Source organism: Amblyraja radiata, chromosome 3 (genome assembly GCF_010909765.2).
Source record: "Amblyraja radiata isolate CabotCenter1 chromosome 3, sAmbRad1.1.pri, whole genome shotgun sequence".
In the NCBI taxonomy this organism is placed as follows: domain Eukaryota; kingdom Metazoa; phylum Chordata; class Chondrichthyes; order Rajiformes; family Rajidae; genus Amblyraja; species Amblyraja radiata.
In genome coordinates this window covers 6,149,654-6,166,039 of record NC_045958.1, presented here as the reverse complement: position 1 = coordinate 6,166,039, position 16,386 = coordinate 6,149,654, and the positions used below count along the sequence as shown (strand labels likewise).

The 16,386-nt window shown below is 41.6% G+C and overlaps 1 protein-coding gene across 10 annotated transcripts in view; it reads left to right on the top strand.

The window, feature by feature from the left end:
• Positions 1-15,429, top strand: part of mef2c (myocyte enhancer factor 2C) — a 210,447-nt gene extending 195,018 nt beyond the window's left edge. For 4 of the 10 annotated variants that reach the window (XM_033017250.1, XM_033017251.1, XM_033017248.1 and 1 more), the window contains exons 9-11: positions 3,187-3,316; positions 5,123-5,279; positions 11,488-15,429. In XM_033017250.1, coding sequence (XP_032873141.1) covers positions 3,187-3,316; positions 5,123-5,279; positions 11,488-11,809 — 609 coding nt within the window. In that variant the 3' untranslated portion in view covers positions 11,810-15,429. The remainder of the gene's footprint in view (positions 1-3,186; positions 3,317-5,122; positions 5,280-11,487) is intronic. The other 6 variants (XM_033017257.1, XM_033017256.1, XM_033017254.1 and 3 more) reach the window with 4 other exon arrangements.
• Positions 15,430-16,386: the final 957 nt, after the last annotated feature.

Genomic DNA, 16,386 nt, shown 5'->3' with positions numbered 1-16,386 from the left:
TGTTGTGACATAAGAACTGATGCTCCTATATCGTGCTCGAACCCAATTCCACAAGTCATGAGCCATCGGCAACATTGTAGAACCTAAAATCACATTCAGTGTCCCATACCAGTGTGAGTTGGATATTCCCTGCCCATTGATAGCGAGAATCCATTCATTTGCCATCAATCGCACTCGAACATTACACACATCATCTTTCATTTCTCAGCTAACAATTGCCTCTTGTTCTTTTTCAATGCTGTCAGTCTGAGGATGTTGATTTATTACTGGTAAGTGACACCTCTGATGTTCCCAATCAAATTATTTTGATATAAAACAAAACATTGCAGATGCTAGATGTCTGATATTAATACCGAAAAATATTAAAAGTGTCTGAGCTTAAGGTAAGGAGGAAGAGATTTGGAGTGGAACTGAGGGAGAACTGTTTTCACCCAGAGAGAACAGATACAATCTTGAATGCACTACCTTGGAAGTTGGTAGTGGCAGAAACTCTCTCAGCATTTAAAAACCATCTTGACAAGGAAATGAGATATCAACACATACAGTAGTGGGCTATGGACTGTGTTGGTAGGTGGGATGATACAAGTAGATCCTGAATCAGACAGTTGGAAGTCCCGTTTATGTGCCCTCCCTACTCCCTCCTTCTGTACTCCCCTCTTCCCTCTCCACTCCTGCCTCCTTCCTTCTGTATTCCCTTCTTCCCTCTCTACTCCTTCCTCCCCCCCCCCCCATGCACCCTTGCTCCATAGTCCCTACCTCTGTCCCTGCTTCCTCCCTATCAACTGTCTCCCTTCTTTCTCTCTCCCACCTCTCTCCCCTCTCTACCCCCCTTCTCTACCCCCCTCTCTACCCCCCTCTCCTCCCCTCTCTGCCCCCCCTCTCTACCCCTCTCCCCCCCTCTCCCTCCCCCCCTCTCCCTCCCCCCCTCTCTACCCCCCCTTCTCTACCCCCCTCTCTACCCCCCTCTCCTCCCCTCTCTGCCCCCCCTCTCTACCCCTCTCCCCCCCCTCTCCCTCCCCCCCTCTCCCTCCCCCCCTCTCTACCCCTCTCCCCCCCTCTCTACCACCCCCCTCTCTACCCCCCCCTTCTCTACCCCCCCTCTCTACCCCCCCCCTCTCTACCCCCCCTCTCTACCCCCCCTCTCAACCCCCCCTTCTCTACCCCCCCCCCCCCTTCTCTACCCCTCCCCCCCTCTCTACCCCCCCTCTCTCCCTCACCCTCTTCTCCCTCACTCTCTCTTTCCCATCTCTCCCCCCACCAACTTCCCCTTCGTTGTCTTCCTCTCTCATTTCCCCTCTTCGAACATGCATTCATTCTGTCCTCTATGGCAGCCTAGTTATCATCATGGGACGTGTGGCTTTCTGGGCTGGTGCTGCCCTGCTGCACAGCTAAGTGCTTCCAGATGCATGAATTGGTTCAGCTCCCACTTTGGTGCATGATGTTAGGTGCAAATCATCACAGCGCTGCTTAAATGCTATTTTGGTATGTTTCATGTCGTATGGCAGGGAGCCTGAAATGTTAGTACACATTGAAAACCCATTTCTAGGCACTTTGCTCTACTCTGGGCTTGAACCCCATTTTTCCAGCCTGCTTGTTGATGTTAGTGCAGTTATTAGGGGAGTTTCAGTGCTTCCCTAGCATCACGCTAGAATTTAGAAGATTGAGGGGGGATCTTATAGAAACGTACAAAATTCTTAAGGGGTTGGACAGGCTAGATGCAGGAAGATTGTTCCTGATGTTGGGGAAGTCCAGAACAAGGGGTCACAGTTTAAGGATAAGGGGGAAGTCTTTTAGGACCGAGATGAGAAAAACATTTTTTACACAGAGAGTGGTGAATCTGTGGAATTCTCTGCCACAGAAGGTAGTTGAGGCCAGTTCATTGGCTATATTTAAGAGTTAGATGTGGCCCTTGTGGCTAAAGGGATCAGGAGGTATGGAGAGAAGGCAGGTACAGGATACTGGGTTGGATGATCAGCCATGATAATAATAATAATAATAAATTTTATTTATGGGCGTCTTTCAAGAGTCTCAAGGACACCTTACAAAAATTTAGCAAGTAGAGGAAAAACATGTAAGCGGAATGAAATAAATAGTAGAGACATGACTAGTTCACAAATTAAAGACAGAATTCAATTCAAAACACATGATCATATTGAATGGCGGTGCAGGCTCGAAGGGAACGAATGGCCTACTCCTGCACCTATTTTCTATGTTTCTACGAGTATCCATTCATTTGATATACTCAATAACCTTGTAACCCCGGGTGGCTTCACTGACACGTGGGTCTTCAGGCTCAGTTCCACGTATGCAGTTTTCATTAAAACCTAAAAGCCAGATTTTGGTGGGTTAAAGGTGTGGACAGCACAACCTATCAAAATAGACCTCAGATATTGCTGAGCCAAAAGTTATCCGTTTGATCCTCTCTAAATGCTTTGATCTTTCAGATATCAAGTGAGAAATGACGTACACATTGAGTAATTCATCTGCTAAAGATGTGTGACTCTGAAGTTACATACCACCACCTACTGGTTATGCAAATACTGCCACTTGCAGCCTCTCCTCATAGTTAATATTAAAGCTATCCAACCCCTTGAGAACACTAATTGCAATCCATAAAAACATAATTGCGGGACATCATGCTTATTCCCACTGTTTTCCACAGGGTCTTTTTCCTGTCACAATAACAAATAACACAATTGGTTGCTGACCTGGTTACTATAGAAATGCTGATGTAATTGGTTACCTTAGGAACATCTAGTCTCCCGAAGTGGGTTTGAAGAATTCGTCAATGCCAATAATGTTAAATTATTCATTTTATTTCAAAACAAATCTCATCTGTGTTTCAGCATTTTTTTTCCCCCCAATAAAATGTTAATTAATAGTGTGGGAAGAAACTGCAGATGCTGGTTTAAACCAAAGATAGACACAAAATGCTGGAGTATCTCAGCGGGACAGGCAGCATCTCTGGAGAGAAGGAATGGGTGACGTTTCGGGTTGAAACCCTTCCTCAGACTGAGAGTCACGGGAGAGGAAAACGAGAGATATAGACAGTGATGTAGAGAGATATAGAACAAATGAATGAAAGGATATGCAATAACATAATGATGATAAAGGAAACTGGGCATTGTTAGCTATTAAGATGGTCTGAAAATTATACTTAAAACTCACAATTCTCTTTCATCACAGAATCAGAGAATAAATAACTCGCAGGCTGCACAGTCATTGGCTACGCCAGTGGTCTCTGTAGCGACACCTACTATGGCTGGTCACGGGATGGGAGGATATCCTTCAGCCATCTCCACCACATATGGTACTGGTAGGTAACTCCCCTCACTTTGTAGTTGTTAGCAAAGTACTATCAATATTCTTTCATGTTTCTGCTATGCCGATGAACATCTACAGTGTAATTTCCATAAGCTTCTGGTTGCAGGCTATGAATTACACCTGGTACAGCAATAGAAAGCATATGTTGCTTTCATAGCAAAAGGATTTGAGTATAGGAGCAGGGAGGTTCTACTGCAGTTGTACAGGGTCTTGGTGAGACCACACCTGGAGTATTGCGTACAGTTTTGGTCTCCAAATCTGAGGAAGGACATTATTGCCATAGAGGGAGTGCAGAGAAGGTTCACCAGACTGATTCCTGGGATGTCAGGACTGTCTTATGAAGAAAGACTGGATAGACTTGGTTTATACTCTCTAGAATTTAGGAGATTGAGAGGGGATCTTATAGAAACTTACAAAATTCTTAAGGGGTTGGACAGGCTAGATGCAGGAAGATTGCTCCCGATGTTGGGGAAGTCCAGGACAAGGGGTCACAGCTTAAGGATAAGGGGGAAATCCTTTAAAACCGAGATGAGAAGAACTTTTTTCACACAGAGAGTGGTGAATCTCTGGAACTCCCTGCCACAGAGGGTAGTCGAGGCCAGTTCATTGGCTATATTTAAGAGGGAGTTAGATGTGGCCCTTGTGGCTAAGGGGATCAGAGGGTATGGAGAGAAGGCAGGTACGGGATACTGAGTTGGATGATCAGCCATGATCATATTGAATGGCGGTGCAGGCTCGAAGGGCCGAATGGCCTACTCCTGCACCTAATTTCTATGTTTCTATAAGCGCACAATCAACTTGTTGCTTACTATTTATTGGTGTCTAATGTCCATGCATTTTAACACACACAATGATTTTTTATGATTGTGGCTTTAAAAAAAAAAAATAAGGGGAAGAAGGGAGAGGGGGAGTGTTATACAGTTACCAACAATTGTAGAATACAATGTTCACACCTTTGGGTTGTAAGCTTCCCAAGTGGAGTGTGAGGTGCTGTTCCTCTGGATTGTATCTGGCCTCCTTCCGGCAATGGAGGAGAGGCCAGGGCCGAGAGGTCAGTATGGGTAGAAGAGTTAAAATGGTTAGCAACTGGAAGATCCGGCAGGCCTTGGCGGACTGAACATGTGTTCTGTGAAATGGCTGCCAAGTCTACGCTTGGAGGCCGGGAGGGCACATCTGAGACGCCGGATGCAATAGATGCGGTTACACAAGGTGCACACAAAAGGCTCTCACCTGGAAGGACTGTCGGGGTCCCTGGCTGAAGTTGGAGGAGGAGGTATAGGGATAGGTGTTGCATCTCCTGCGGCTGTAGGGGATAGTACCTCGGGAGGGGGTGGTTTGGGTGGGAAGGGATGAGTGAATCAGGGAGGAAGCTTTCTCAGTTGGAGACAGAACGGGTTTGGGATATTTTGCCCTCGAGTGTTCTGAGCTGCTGGCCACAGCATGTCATAAATAAAAAAATAAGCTGAAGCAGAGGAACATAACATGGTCAAGGAAAAAGGCAATGGAATTAGCTTGTGTTGCCCCAGAATTGGCAGAGAGATGTTGAAGCAAGGGACCACTTTCTGTCCTATAAACATGTCTGATTTTGGTTCATTGATTCTTTTTACCAATGGTGTTCTGCCAACGTCATATCTTAATGTATTTTCAAACTGTTCCGGAGGATCTAAGCTAGTTTATATTGAAGATGTTCAGAAAAGTAGCAGTTAATTGTTTTGTCAATGATCTGAATGATTCATTTGATCTTCATCATGTTACTTTAATGACTTTAATATTACTTCTTCTTATTTTTATTATTCTGGTGCCTGTCGATATCACCATGAAGAATATTCCCTCAGTAGTGCTGACTTATCATCTCTCACTGGGTTTAATGCCAATGCACTCCACCTGGGTTCAATGACTGGTTGGCAGCAACATCAGCTACAGAATATGCAGCATTCGGCTCTGAGTCAGCTGGGGTAAGTACTGGTAATTTAGGATTCAATTAATCCATTATATAATTTATGCATTTGATCTCTTCATTCTCACATTTTATTTGATAAGTAGATATATCTGTGTTGTTGTAAAGAAGCAAAAAAAATCACAATGATAACTTTGTACCGATTAGTTTATGCACCCGTATCGCAGTAAAACTGGAACGGTGATGATTCACAAATCACAATTATTAATACAAGAGAATTATTTTACTATTTAGCATTGATACTGCTGTTACAGAAATAAAAATGATGTCAGCAGCAAGCAGAGAGAGGATCATAAACTTTCCCACTGAAGTGGTATTTCCGACCACTCAAAATCAGTTTCCTTAAATTCCATCCATTTCATTAGAAGAAGGGAGTTACTCACCTCGTTAAAGTGCCAAGATTAAGATTGGCATTCTAACGATTGAGCTAGAGCATTAATATTAGTTTTGTGCAAGCTTTATTTCATACCTTATGAGTATGGCCATGCTTGTGAGATGTTATGGGGTCCCTGATATTGTCCTATATGTTCCGTTGAGGAAAATACCCGAAAACACCATTGATCTATGGTTTTACACAAAAGTAGGGAGGGTATGCTCTTTGTTATCTTTCAGTGCTATAACAGTCCTTATCGAGGGGTTTAGTTATATCACATCTGCAGCATGTGTACAATATTGGTCTCTTTAGTTAGAAATTAGTATTAATGATTTGACAGCAGCTCCGAGAGGTTTATTGGACTAATTCCTGGCAACACCTGGAATGACAAGGCAAAGTTGGATAAGCTAGGCTTATATTCAAACAAGAGGACATGATTTGAGAATTAAGGGACAAAAGTTTAGGGGCAACATGAGGGGGAACTTCTTTACTCAGAGAGTGGTAGCTGTGTGGAATGAGCTTCCAGTGGAAGTGGTGAAGGCAAGTTCGTTTTTATCATTTAAAAATAAATTGGATAGATATATGGACGGGAAAGGAATGGGGGGTTATGGTCTGAGTGCAGGTAGATGGGACTAGGTGAGAATAAGTTCACAAAAATGCTGGAGAAACTCAGCGGGTGCAGCAGCATCTATGGAGCGAAGGAAATAGGTAACGTTTCGGGCCGAAACCCTTCTTCAGACTGATAGGGGGTGGCGGGGAGAAGGAAGGAAAAAGGAGGAGGAGGAGCCCGAGGGCTGGGGGATGGGAGGAGACAGCCCGAGGGCTAAGGAAGGGGAGGAGACAGCAAGGGCTAACAAAATTGGGAGAACATTGAATATTGAATTCTCCCAATTTTGTTAGCCCTTGCTGTCTCCTCCCATCCCCCAGCCCTCGGGCTCCTCCTCCTCCCCGCCACCCCCTATCAGCCCGAAACGTTACCTATTTCCTTCGCTCCATAGATGCTGCTGCACCCGCTGAGTTTCTCCAGCATTTTTGTGTACCTTCGATTTTCCAGCATCTGCAGTTCCTTCTTGAACACAGGTGAGAATAAAGTGTTCGGCACGGACTAGAAGGGCCGAGATGGCCTGTTTCCGTGCTGTAATTGTTATATGGTTATATATCCACAAGAGTACAGAAGAAAGAGAGGTGACTTGCTTGAAACCTATATGATCCTCATTGGAGATGGGAGAATCAGAAACTGGGGGCACTGTTTAATAAAAATAGATCATCCATTCACAACAGCTAAAGTGAAATTTATTTTCGCAAAATTCATGTCTTTGGAAATCTTCTTCAAAGGGTGGTGGAAAACAGATGATTCAATATTTAAAAGCAGGGTGAGATGGATTTTGGTGTAGGAAGGAACTGTAGAAGCTGGCTTACATCAAACAAAGACACAAAATGCTGGAGTAACTCAATGGTCGAGACCCTTCTTAGACTCTTGATAAGGTTATTGTAAGTGGACAGGAATGCAAAGTCAGGCCATGATCTGATTAAATAGTGAAGCAGGCTTGAGGAGCTGAATGTCTAATGCCACTTCTAATTTGCAACCTTGGATGCCACTGAAAACATTGGTCCGAAAATTGCACTAGTCAAGTTCTCAGGGTTTTGGAAAATGTTGCTTCAAGGTAGACATAGAGCATAAACTCCACACTTAGCATGTTCCTTCATGGTTAATGTTAGTGCATTGGGGTCATACACCATGGAAACAGGTCCATTCGTCAGCTCATCCATGCCGACCAACATGCCCCATCTAGGTTCCATTTGGCCCATCTCCCACTAAACTGTCCTACCCCTGTACCTGTCCAATGCTATTCCTGTAAAAGGAGATTCTTTGCCACAGTGTTCATTAGCTGAAATTGAACTGATCCCAAGGGCAGTGGAGGCCTAAGATTTGTGTGATGTCCAGGAATGAAGTTATTTGTGAGTTTTAAAACTAAGTACGGGTTAAATGAGTGTAAGATTTTTAATTTGGTGTAGAAATGGCATAGCAATGACTGGCCATGTGGGGGCAGTGTGGTATCTTCATGATGTGATCTTTAAGTGGCTGAAATTTAATTACAAAAGGAAACAACAAATAAATCGATTTACGATCATTTGACCTTTAAAGCAGGAAACTACTAACTTCTGTTAAGTGTTGCGTGTATATTGTGTTGTGGTTTTATGTATTTGAATCCATTTCAAAGAATATTTTCTGATTTATACACAAAGAGAGATGCTGCCTGACCCACTGAGTTACTCCACTATTTTGTGTTTTGTCTCTTGTTTTGTGGCATCATCCACACATTGATATTTCATATGGTTGGCAGCAAACTAAATCAGGACGGGAAAACACAAACAAGAAATATATAATAGAGAGAATGTGTGAGAGAGAGAGATAAAGTTTCTTATAGAAACTTACAAAATTACAAAATTCTTAAGGGGTTGGACAGGCTAGATGCAGGAAGATTGTTCCCGATGTTGGGGAAGTCCAGGACAAGGGGTCACAGTTTAAGGATAAGGGGGAAATCTTTTAAGACCGAGATGAGAAAATCATTTTTCACACAGAGAGTGGTGAATCTGTGGAATTCTCTGCCACAGAGGGTAGTTGAGGCCACAGTTCATTGGCTATATTTACGAGGGAGTTAGATGTGGGCCTTGTGGCTAAAGGGATCAGGGGGTCTGGAGAGAAGGCAGGTACAGGATACTGAGTTGGATGATCAGCCATGATCATATTGAATGGTGGTGCAGGCTCGAAGGGCCGAATGGCCTACTCCTGCACCTATTTTCTATGTTTCTACCCATAATGTGTGAGAGAGAGAGAGAGCGAGAATGTGTGAGAGAGAGAGAGAGAGAGAGAGAGAGATATCAAATATATATATATATATCAAATGGTAAATGATTATCAAAACAGATACATTTTGAAATGCTCAGCAGTCCATGCAGCATCTGAGGAAGGAGAGAACATTGATGTTTGTCTTTTATGTTTTTCATCAATAAAACAAATCAGTTAGTGATAAAAGAAGATTCAGATTCAACTTTAATTGTTATTGCCAGTGTACAGTACAGAGACAACGAGTATGCCTAGTACCTCAATAACATTCACAACAAATTCCAAAAGGGGTACAAAATGTAATGGTGGTGTGATGCCTGAAGATCTGAATTGAGTATTAAGAATACACCTTTAAGGTGCTTCAACTACAACCCCTGATTTATCCTCTCTCCTCCCAAAAAATCAAAACATAGAAACATAGAAAACAGGTGCAGGAGGAGGCCATTCGGCCCCTCGAGCCAGCACCGCCATTCATTGTGATCATGGCTGATCGTCCCCTATCAATAACCCGTGCCTGCCTTCTCCCCATGTCCCTTGATTCCACTAGCCCCTAGAGCTCTATCTAATTCTCTCTTAAATCCAACCAGTGATTTGGCCTCCACTGCACTCTGTGGCAGGGAATTCCACAAATTCACAACTCTCTGGGTGAAAAGGTTTTTTTCTCACCTCAGTCTGGTTCTGGACTCGCCCAACATTGGGAACCTGCATCCTGCATCTAGCTTGTCCAGTCAGTTATAATTTTACATGTTTCTATAAGATCCCCCTCATCCTTCTAAACTCCCGTGAATACAAGCCTAATCTTTTCAATCTTTCCTCATATGACAGTCCCGCCATCCCAGGGATCAATCTCGTGAACCTGCGCTGCACTGCCTCAATCACAAGGATATCCTTCCTCAAATTAGGAGACCAAATTTGTGGATAACCTCACATTTATCTATATAATACTGCATCTGCCACGCATCTGCCCACTCACTCAACCTGTCCAGGTCACCCTGCAACCTCCTTACATCCTATTCACAGTTCACACTGCCACCCAGCTTTGTGTCATCTGCAAACTTGCTAGTGTTGCTCCTAATTCCCTCTTCCAAATCATTAATATATATGGTAAACAGTTGCGGCCCCAACACCGAGCCTTGCGGCACTCCACTCGTCACTGCCTGCCATTCTGAAAAGGACCCGTTCACTCCTACTCTTTGTTTCCTGTCTGCCAACCAATTTTCTATCCATGTTAACATCCTATCCCCAATACCATGTGCTCTAATTTTAGTCACCAGTCTCCTGTGCGGGACCTTATCAAAGACTTTCTGAAAGTCTAGATACACTACATCCACTGGCTCCCCTTCATCCATTGTACTTGTCCCATCCTCAAAAAATACCAGAAGATTATTCAAGCATGATTTCCCTTTCATAAATCCTTTTACTGCTATCCAAATGCCCCATTATTACCTCTTTAATAATTGACTCCAGCATCTTTCCCACCGCCGAAGTCAGGCTAAGTGGTCTGTAATTCCCCGTTTTCTCTCTCGCTTCTTTCTTGAAAAGTGGGATAACATTAGCTATCCTCCAATCCACAGGAACTGATCCTGAATCTATTGAACATTGGAAAATGATCACCAATGCGTCCACTATTTCTAGAGCCACCTCCCTGAGGACCCTGGGATGCAGACCATCAGGCCCAGGGGATTTATCATCCTTCAGTCCCATTAGCCTACCCAGTACTATTTCTCGCCTAATGAAAATGTATTTCATTTCCTCGACCCCCTTAGATCCTCTGTCCTCCAGTACATCTGGGAGATTGTTGGTGTCTTCCTTAGTGAAGCAGATTCGAAGCACCTGTTCAACTCTTCTGCCATTTCCTTGTTCCCCTTAATAATTCACCCGTGTCTACCTTAAATGGACCCACATTTGACTTTGCTACTCTCTTTCCCTTAACATATCTAAAGAAGCTTTTACTGTCCTTCTTTATATTCCTGGCCAGCTTCCCCTCGTACTTCATCATTTCAGCCCGTATTGCCCATTTTGTTTCCTTCTGTTGTCCTATGAAAGTTTCCCAATCCTCTGGCTTCCGGCTACTCTTTGCTGTGTTATACATGTTTCATTTAGTTTTATTCCATCCCTAACTTCTTGTCAGCCACGGTTGCCTCCTACTTAGAATCTTTCTTCCTTTTCGGAATGAAATGATCCTGCGTCTTCCGGATTATGCCCAGAAATTCCTGCCATTGCTGTTCCACCGTCATTCCTGCTAGGATCCCTTTCCAGTCTACCTTGGCCAGCTCCCCTCTCATGCCTTCATAGTCCCCTTTGTTCAACTGCATCACTGCCACTTCCGATTTAACGTTCTCCTTCTCAAATTACAGATTAAAACTAATCATATTATGATCACTACCTCCAAGCGGTTCCTTTACCTCGAGTTCTCTTATCAAATCTGGTTCATTGGACAACACTAAATCCAGAATTGCCTTTTCTCTGGTCGGCTCCATTACAAGCTGGTCTAAAAATCCATCTCGGAGGCATTCTACAAACTCTCTTTCTTGGGGTCCTGAACCAACCAGACTTTCCCAGTCTACCTGCATATTGAAATCCCCCCTCGCCATAGTGGCATTACCTTTGTCACATGCCAGTTTTAACTCCTGCTGCAACTTACACCCTACATCCGGGCTACTATTTGGGGGTCTGTAGATAACACCAATTAGTTCCTCTAATGAGGACATTTTTGTTCTATTAAATAAATGAATGTGAAAGTGCAAACTGTGGAAACTGATATATTTTTAGCTGCCAAAATTTTAGGAAAGATTTAAGCAATTTTATAGTTTTCTATTACCAGCAAAGTGACCTCATACTTTTTAAACCAGTTCAGGCCCTTGCCATATACGTGCCCTGTATGTCCGTGTGAGTGTCCGTGCATGTTTGTTTGTTTGTTTGTTTGTAAGCAGGTGGGGGCAATCTCCCTCCTCAGTCTGTAACTGATTTGTTTTCCTTCTACAGAGTTTGTACTAGCACTCACTTATCTCAGAGTTCAAATCTCTCCCTGCCTACTACTCAAAGCCTCAACATCAAGTCAGAACCTGTTTCTCCTCCTAGAGACCGCACCCACACGCCCTTGGGATATCCGCAGCACTCAAGGCTGGACGCAGGGCGATCTCCAGTGGATAGTCTGAGCAGTTGTAGCAGTTCCTACGACGGAAGTGACAGAGAGGATCACCGGAATGACTTCCACTCCCCCATCGGACTTACAAGACCTTCGCCAGACGAAAGGGAAAGTCCATCTGTCAAGCGCATGAGGCTGTCTGAGGGATGGGCAACATGATAAGATTCTTCAGTAATCTATTTTTTTCTTGCAGTGTGTGTGTGCGCTACATTACTGGGCAGGGAGGTTGGGGGGAGTTCTACATTATATGTGCCGTGTGTGAAACATAAGTCAGGTACTCTGTTTTGTAAAAGTACTTTTAACTTGCCTCAGTGATATAAAGTAACGTGATTTGCTGAGATAACAGCTTTAGCACTTGAGCTGTACAAAGAAAAACCTTGTACAATGTAGATTTAACTGCTAACTCTTTTTCATTGCTGTGCTCCCTTGCAAAATGTATGTTACAATAGATAGTGTCATGTTGCAGGTTCAACGTATTTACATGTAAATAGCAGATTAAAAGGAAACGTTTGCCAGAACTGGCGGATCTTTGCTGAAAGAAAAAGAGCAGCTGATGCAACAAAATCAAAAAAATATATATATGTATAGGCGGTTGACAGACCCAGAAATATTGGTGATCATTTTCAACAAAACAAATTGGTCCACTGACATCTCTACACATACTAATGAAAAAGGCATATCAGTAGAGTTTGACACTCAATACCATGGATCAGTCATTCAAAAGAGAACCATCCTGTGGCAAGAATGGAGCGTCGTTAATATGTGGTAAAGTCCAAATTCTGGGTCAGTTTAACATTTTAAGTGGATTTTAAAAAAAATGTACATTACATTTTGCTTATATTTTCATATGAAAGCAAGAAAAAAGTTTGCAAAGCATTTGTGGCTTTTTGTAGTTACCTAAGCCAAAATGTTTGTTTTTTTTCTTTCCTGATAGCTTTGCCGGTATTTTAAACAGCCCTAAAAATAATGGAAATGGGCTCTTCATATGGAAGCACTTCCATAAGCCAGGAAAAAAACTCCACGCTTTGCTAACCAAGATAACTGTTTTCTCTTTGTAGAGTTTTGCTTTTTAATTGTGTATTTCTAAGTATATAAAAATAATATTAAGAAAATCTTTTAAAATCTGTGAAATTAACATGCTTGTGTATAGCTTTCTAATATATATTAATTATGGTCATAGCAAACATTGTTTTGGTTATCTTATTAGTGGGGGGGGGGGGGGGGGGATGTATTTGTGCAAATGCACGTTTAAGTAACTGAATTCTTAGGTCTCTTCTGCACTCTTTTTGCAGAATCAAAGTTGGCTGTGTTCAGTATAACGAGGTTAACCAGTTGGGAAGATAGATTTAGTATGTATTCTAAATTTTGCTACTATTTAGGAGTTTAAAACGTAGAAAGGAGTGGGGCTGCCTCTCATTTTTGGGTACTTGGTTATTTCAGCTGAATCCAGGTGTTGAGGCTAATTTTGCTGCATTGCATCTGGCTATGAATCTGTAGCTGTGACCATTGTGCAGATCTAATGCTGATCTATTCTTGACCCTGGTCAGAATATTTGGCACAATGAGTTTATTTGAATTTATAGCTTTTCTAATCAGATTTTTTTGAATCTGAAGAATAAATGGATATTTGTCACCAATATATTATTTTTTTTTTCCATGAAATGTATGTTTTTAAAGATTGTAAAAGAAAATATAACTTCTATTGATCATAGCCCTTGACCACAACACAATTATAATTGACTTCATTGATTTTTTTTTTTTTTCATTTTGTTCTGTAACAGGTCCATTTAATGTCAAATGATATTTGGAAGCTAACTCAAACTTAGCATTTCAACCCCAGTTAACTTTTTGTGTCTTCACATCTTCATTGTAGTGCATGTGTGTGTTATTAAAAAAAAAGACAATTCTCATGAATGACTCAGTATATATATGAATGTCAGGCAGCCACATATTCCTAACAGTATTTTAATTAAGCAACCTTTTCAAACTTAAATGACTGATTTAATAGTAAATCAAGCTAATAGCATAATATCATTCTACAGCAGATCAATTGCCACAATTTTTAAGAAAGTGAATTGAAAAGCACAATGTCATTCATAATGGGTCACTCCTCTCTGTACTTACAACCCTCCATTCATTGTTATCCAAGTGTTATAATGTTGCTGTTTGTTTAACCACAGAGCTATTTCTGAGTTAGCACATCATTATACAGTACTGTGGTTTTAAGAATTATTGGGGCAGAGCCCCTTATATATTCTCATTTACTTACACAACCTGTTGGCTAACTGATTTTAGGCAATGTTCTGTACTGCGAGGCAAAAAAAAATGTCAGTGGCACTTTCTTGGGGGCACTTAAGTTATTTTCTGTTTTATAGAACTCATGAACATCAAAAAGCTTGTTACTATTCTGTGCAGAAGTGAGAGCAAAATCATTTACTGATACCTTGATGTTTGCAATACATTACTGCTGCCAGTAACTTGAGTTGAGATATCAGAGCCAGCAGATGTCATATAGAAAGAGCTGAGATAGTGAAAATATCAGCAAACCAGATCAGTTTTGACAGAATATTCTGCAAAATCCACTATTCTACCTCTAAAGGACAGAATTTTATGATAAGTGGGGTGCCCCAATGTTGCCGAAAATATTTAAACACCCTGATAAATGTTCACACCATCAAAATATACAGCATTTAGAAAAGGTATTCTTCAGAAGAAAATCAGCTATATGAGTCAGTTCAGTATATTATAATTTTGAAAGTTTATTTTTTGAAGTCTGACAATATATTTATTTATAGTTGGCCATTGAAATAGTCTTCTTTTACATAAAAACCAAGCAAGAAATGGACTTTAAATATACGCCACCACTGTCATTTCCGTTGACTATGCTTTGAAGGTCTGGTTCTTCGAGAAGTCACTTACCAATTAAAACAAAAGTGTTCTTGTAGTAACCACTTACTTGCTCAAAGAAGACAATTGTCTAAAACAAAATGAAATGTGAGTGCTTCAACTTTTATTGTTTGTGGCATCCACAGTATATATTCTGGCATTCATCATCTGAATCCGGTTTCCTGCCACGACAGAGTTCTGGAAAGACTGATCAAATATTTATTTCGTCTATTTAGTGTGCTTCAAGTGCAGAGTAATGATAAAGGCTTTTGTTAATATTTTAACCAAAGATGTGGAGCAATCCAGTTTAGCCATCATTTTGCAAAATATGCTTTTTCGAATTGTTTTCTGTTTTCCTTTGTTCAGGTATATATACTTTCCCTAATCATACCTCAAATTCATCCATACCTCAAAACAGATTAAAGAGGTCGGTTAATTAGCCATTGAAATACGGTACTGGTGCTCTCTATATGAAGGAATGTTGTTTAAGCTGTAACCCTGGATTGCTTTAGAAGGACTAATATAATTGACCTGAAACATACTTGGATTGCTCCAGCTGGTTTGCTGTTATTTTTTCTGAGGATTTGTTTTCATTATACAATAGTAATACAAACTGATTGCTTGTAAATGGGGGGGGGGGGGGGGGGGGGGGGGGAATGTGGACATTAGCAGCAAAAATAAAGAGGCTCACAGCGGCATAAGCTGGACTTTGTCGCCACTTGATGACAAAAAGATGTTAATAACTAAGTTAACTACATCTATGTATCTCAAGGGACTTAATTCAGCTGTCTGTAGTGAAAATTTTTATGGGAAAATTCAAGTTTTTCTCGCTGGAAATAAGGTATAATTTGTATTCTGCAGACAAATCAGTAAAGTTACTGGCTTTCATAGTGACTGGATGTTGTGTGATTCCTTTATCCTTCAAATGCAAATATCATTACACTTCTGTTAAAATCTGAACAACTTCTGGTTTTGGTTGTGATGATTAAGAATTAATCAATCACTTGATATAAACTATAACCTAGTCGGCAATTTACCATTTCTGCAAATAGCAACACAGAACACTTGTACGGCATTCAAAATTCTATTTCTCACAATGGATAAAACTTGCTTTTTACAAGAAAGTTATACAAACAAATGATTTGCCATAATGTTATACACTGCAAAATATATGGAAACCGTTGCACATTTCAGAAGAGTTTTCTGCATCAGATGCCCAATGAACAATGAACATTGTCATTCATATTGGGGTTTCGACATTGTGTTAAGACCATGTAATTCCAAGTGCAGCCAGCATCCCAGGAGGGTCCAATGTGTGTTTCAGAGCACACGGGGACAGAATAGGACACACAGCTTCATCATTATTATCTTCCATTTGTTGGATGCACCCATCCTATCCCTACTGCATGGACCATCCCGTACAGCAATCTCCATGGCCTGAGATATTCCCACATGGAGGCTTTGATCCTGATCATAGACATTGTCTGCTCACTGGGCCCCTGTGATCCGTATGCCAATATCACCCGGAGAAACTGACAAAAGCTGATAGGTTCAACTATTAAAATGCTTTATTTACACAGTGAAGGTGCATTTCTTCTCGACATGTCTATTATCAGATAGGCAACCAGACTAAGCTCTTCAACATTAACAAGTCATAGGAACAGAATTAGGCCATTTCACCCATCAGGTCTACTGCGTCATTCAATCCTGGCTAATCTATCCCTTTCAACAACATTCTCCTTTGACACCCTTACCATAAGAATCCGTCAATCTCCGCTTTAAATGTACCTAAGGACTTGGCCTCCGTAGCTGTCTGTGGCAAGGAATTCCACACACTCCCCATACTCTGGC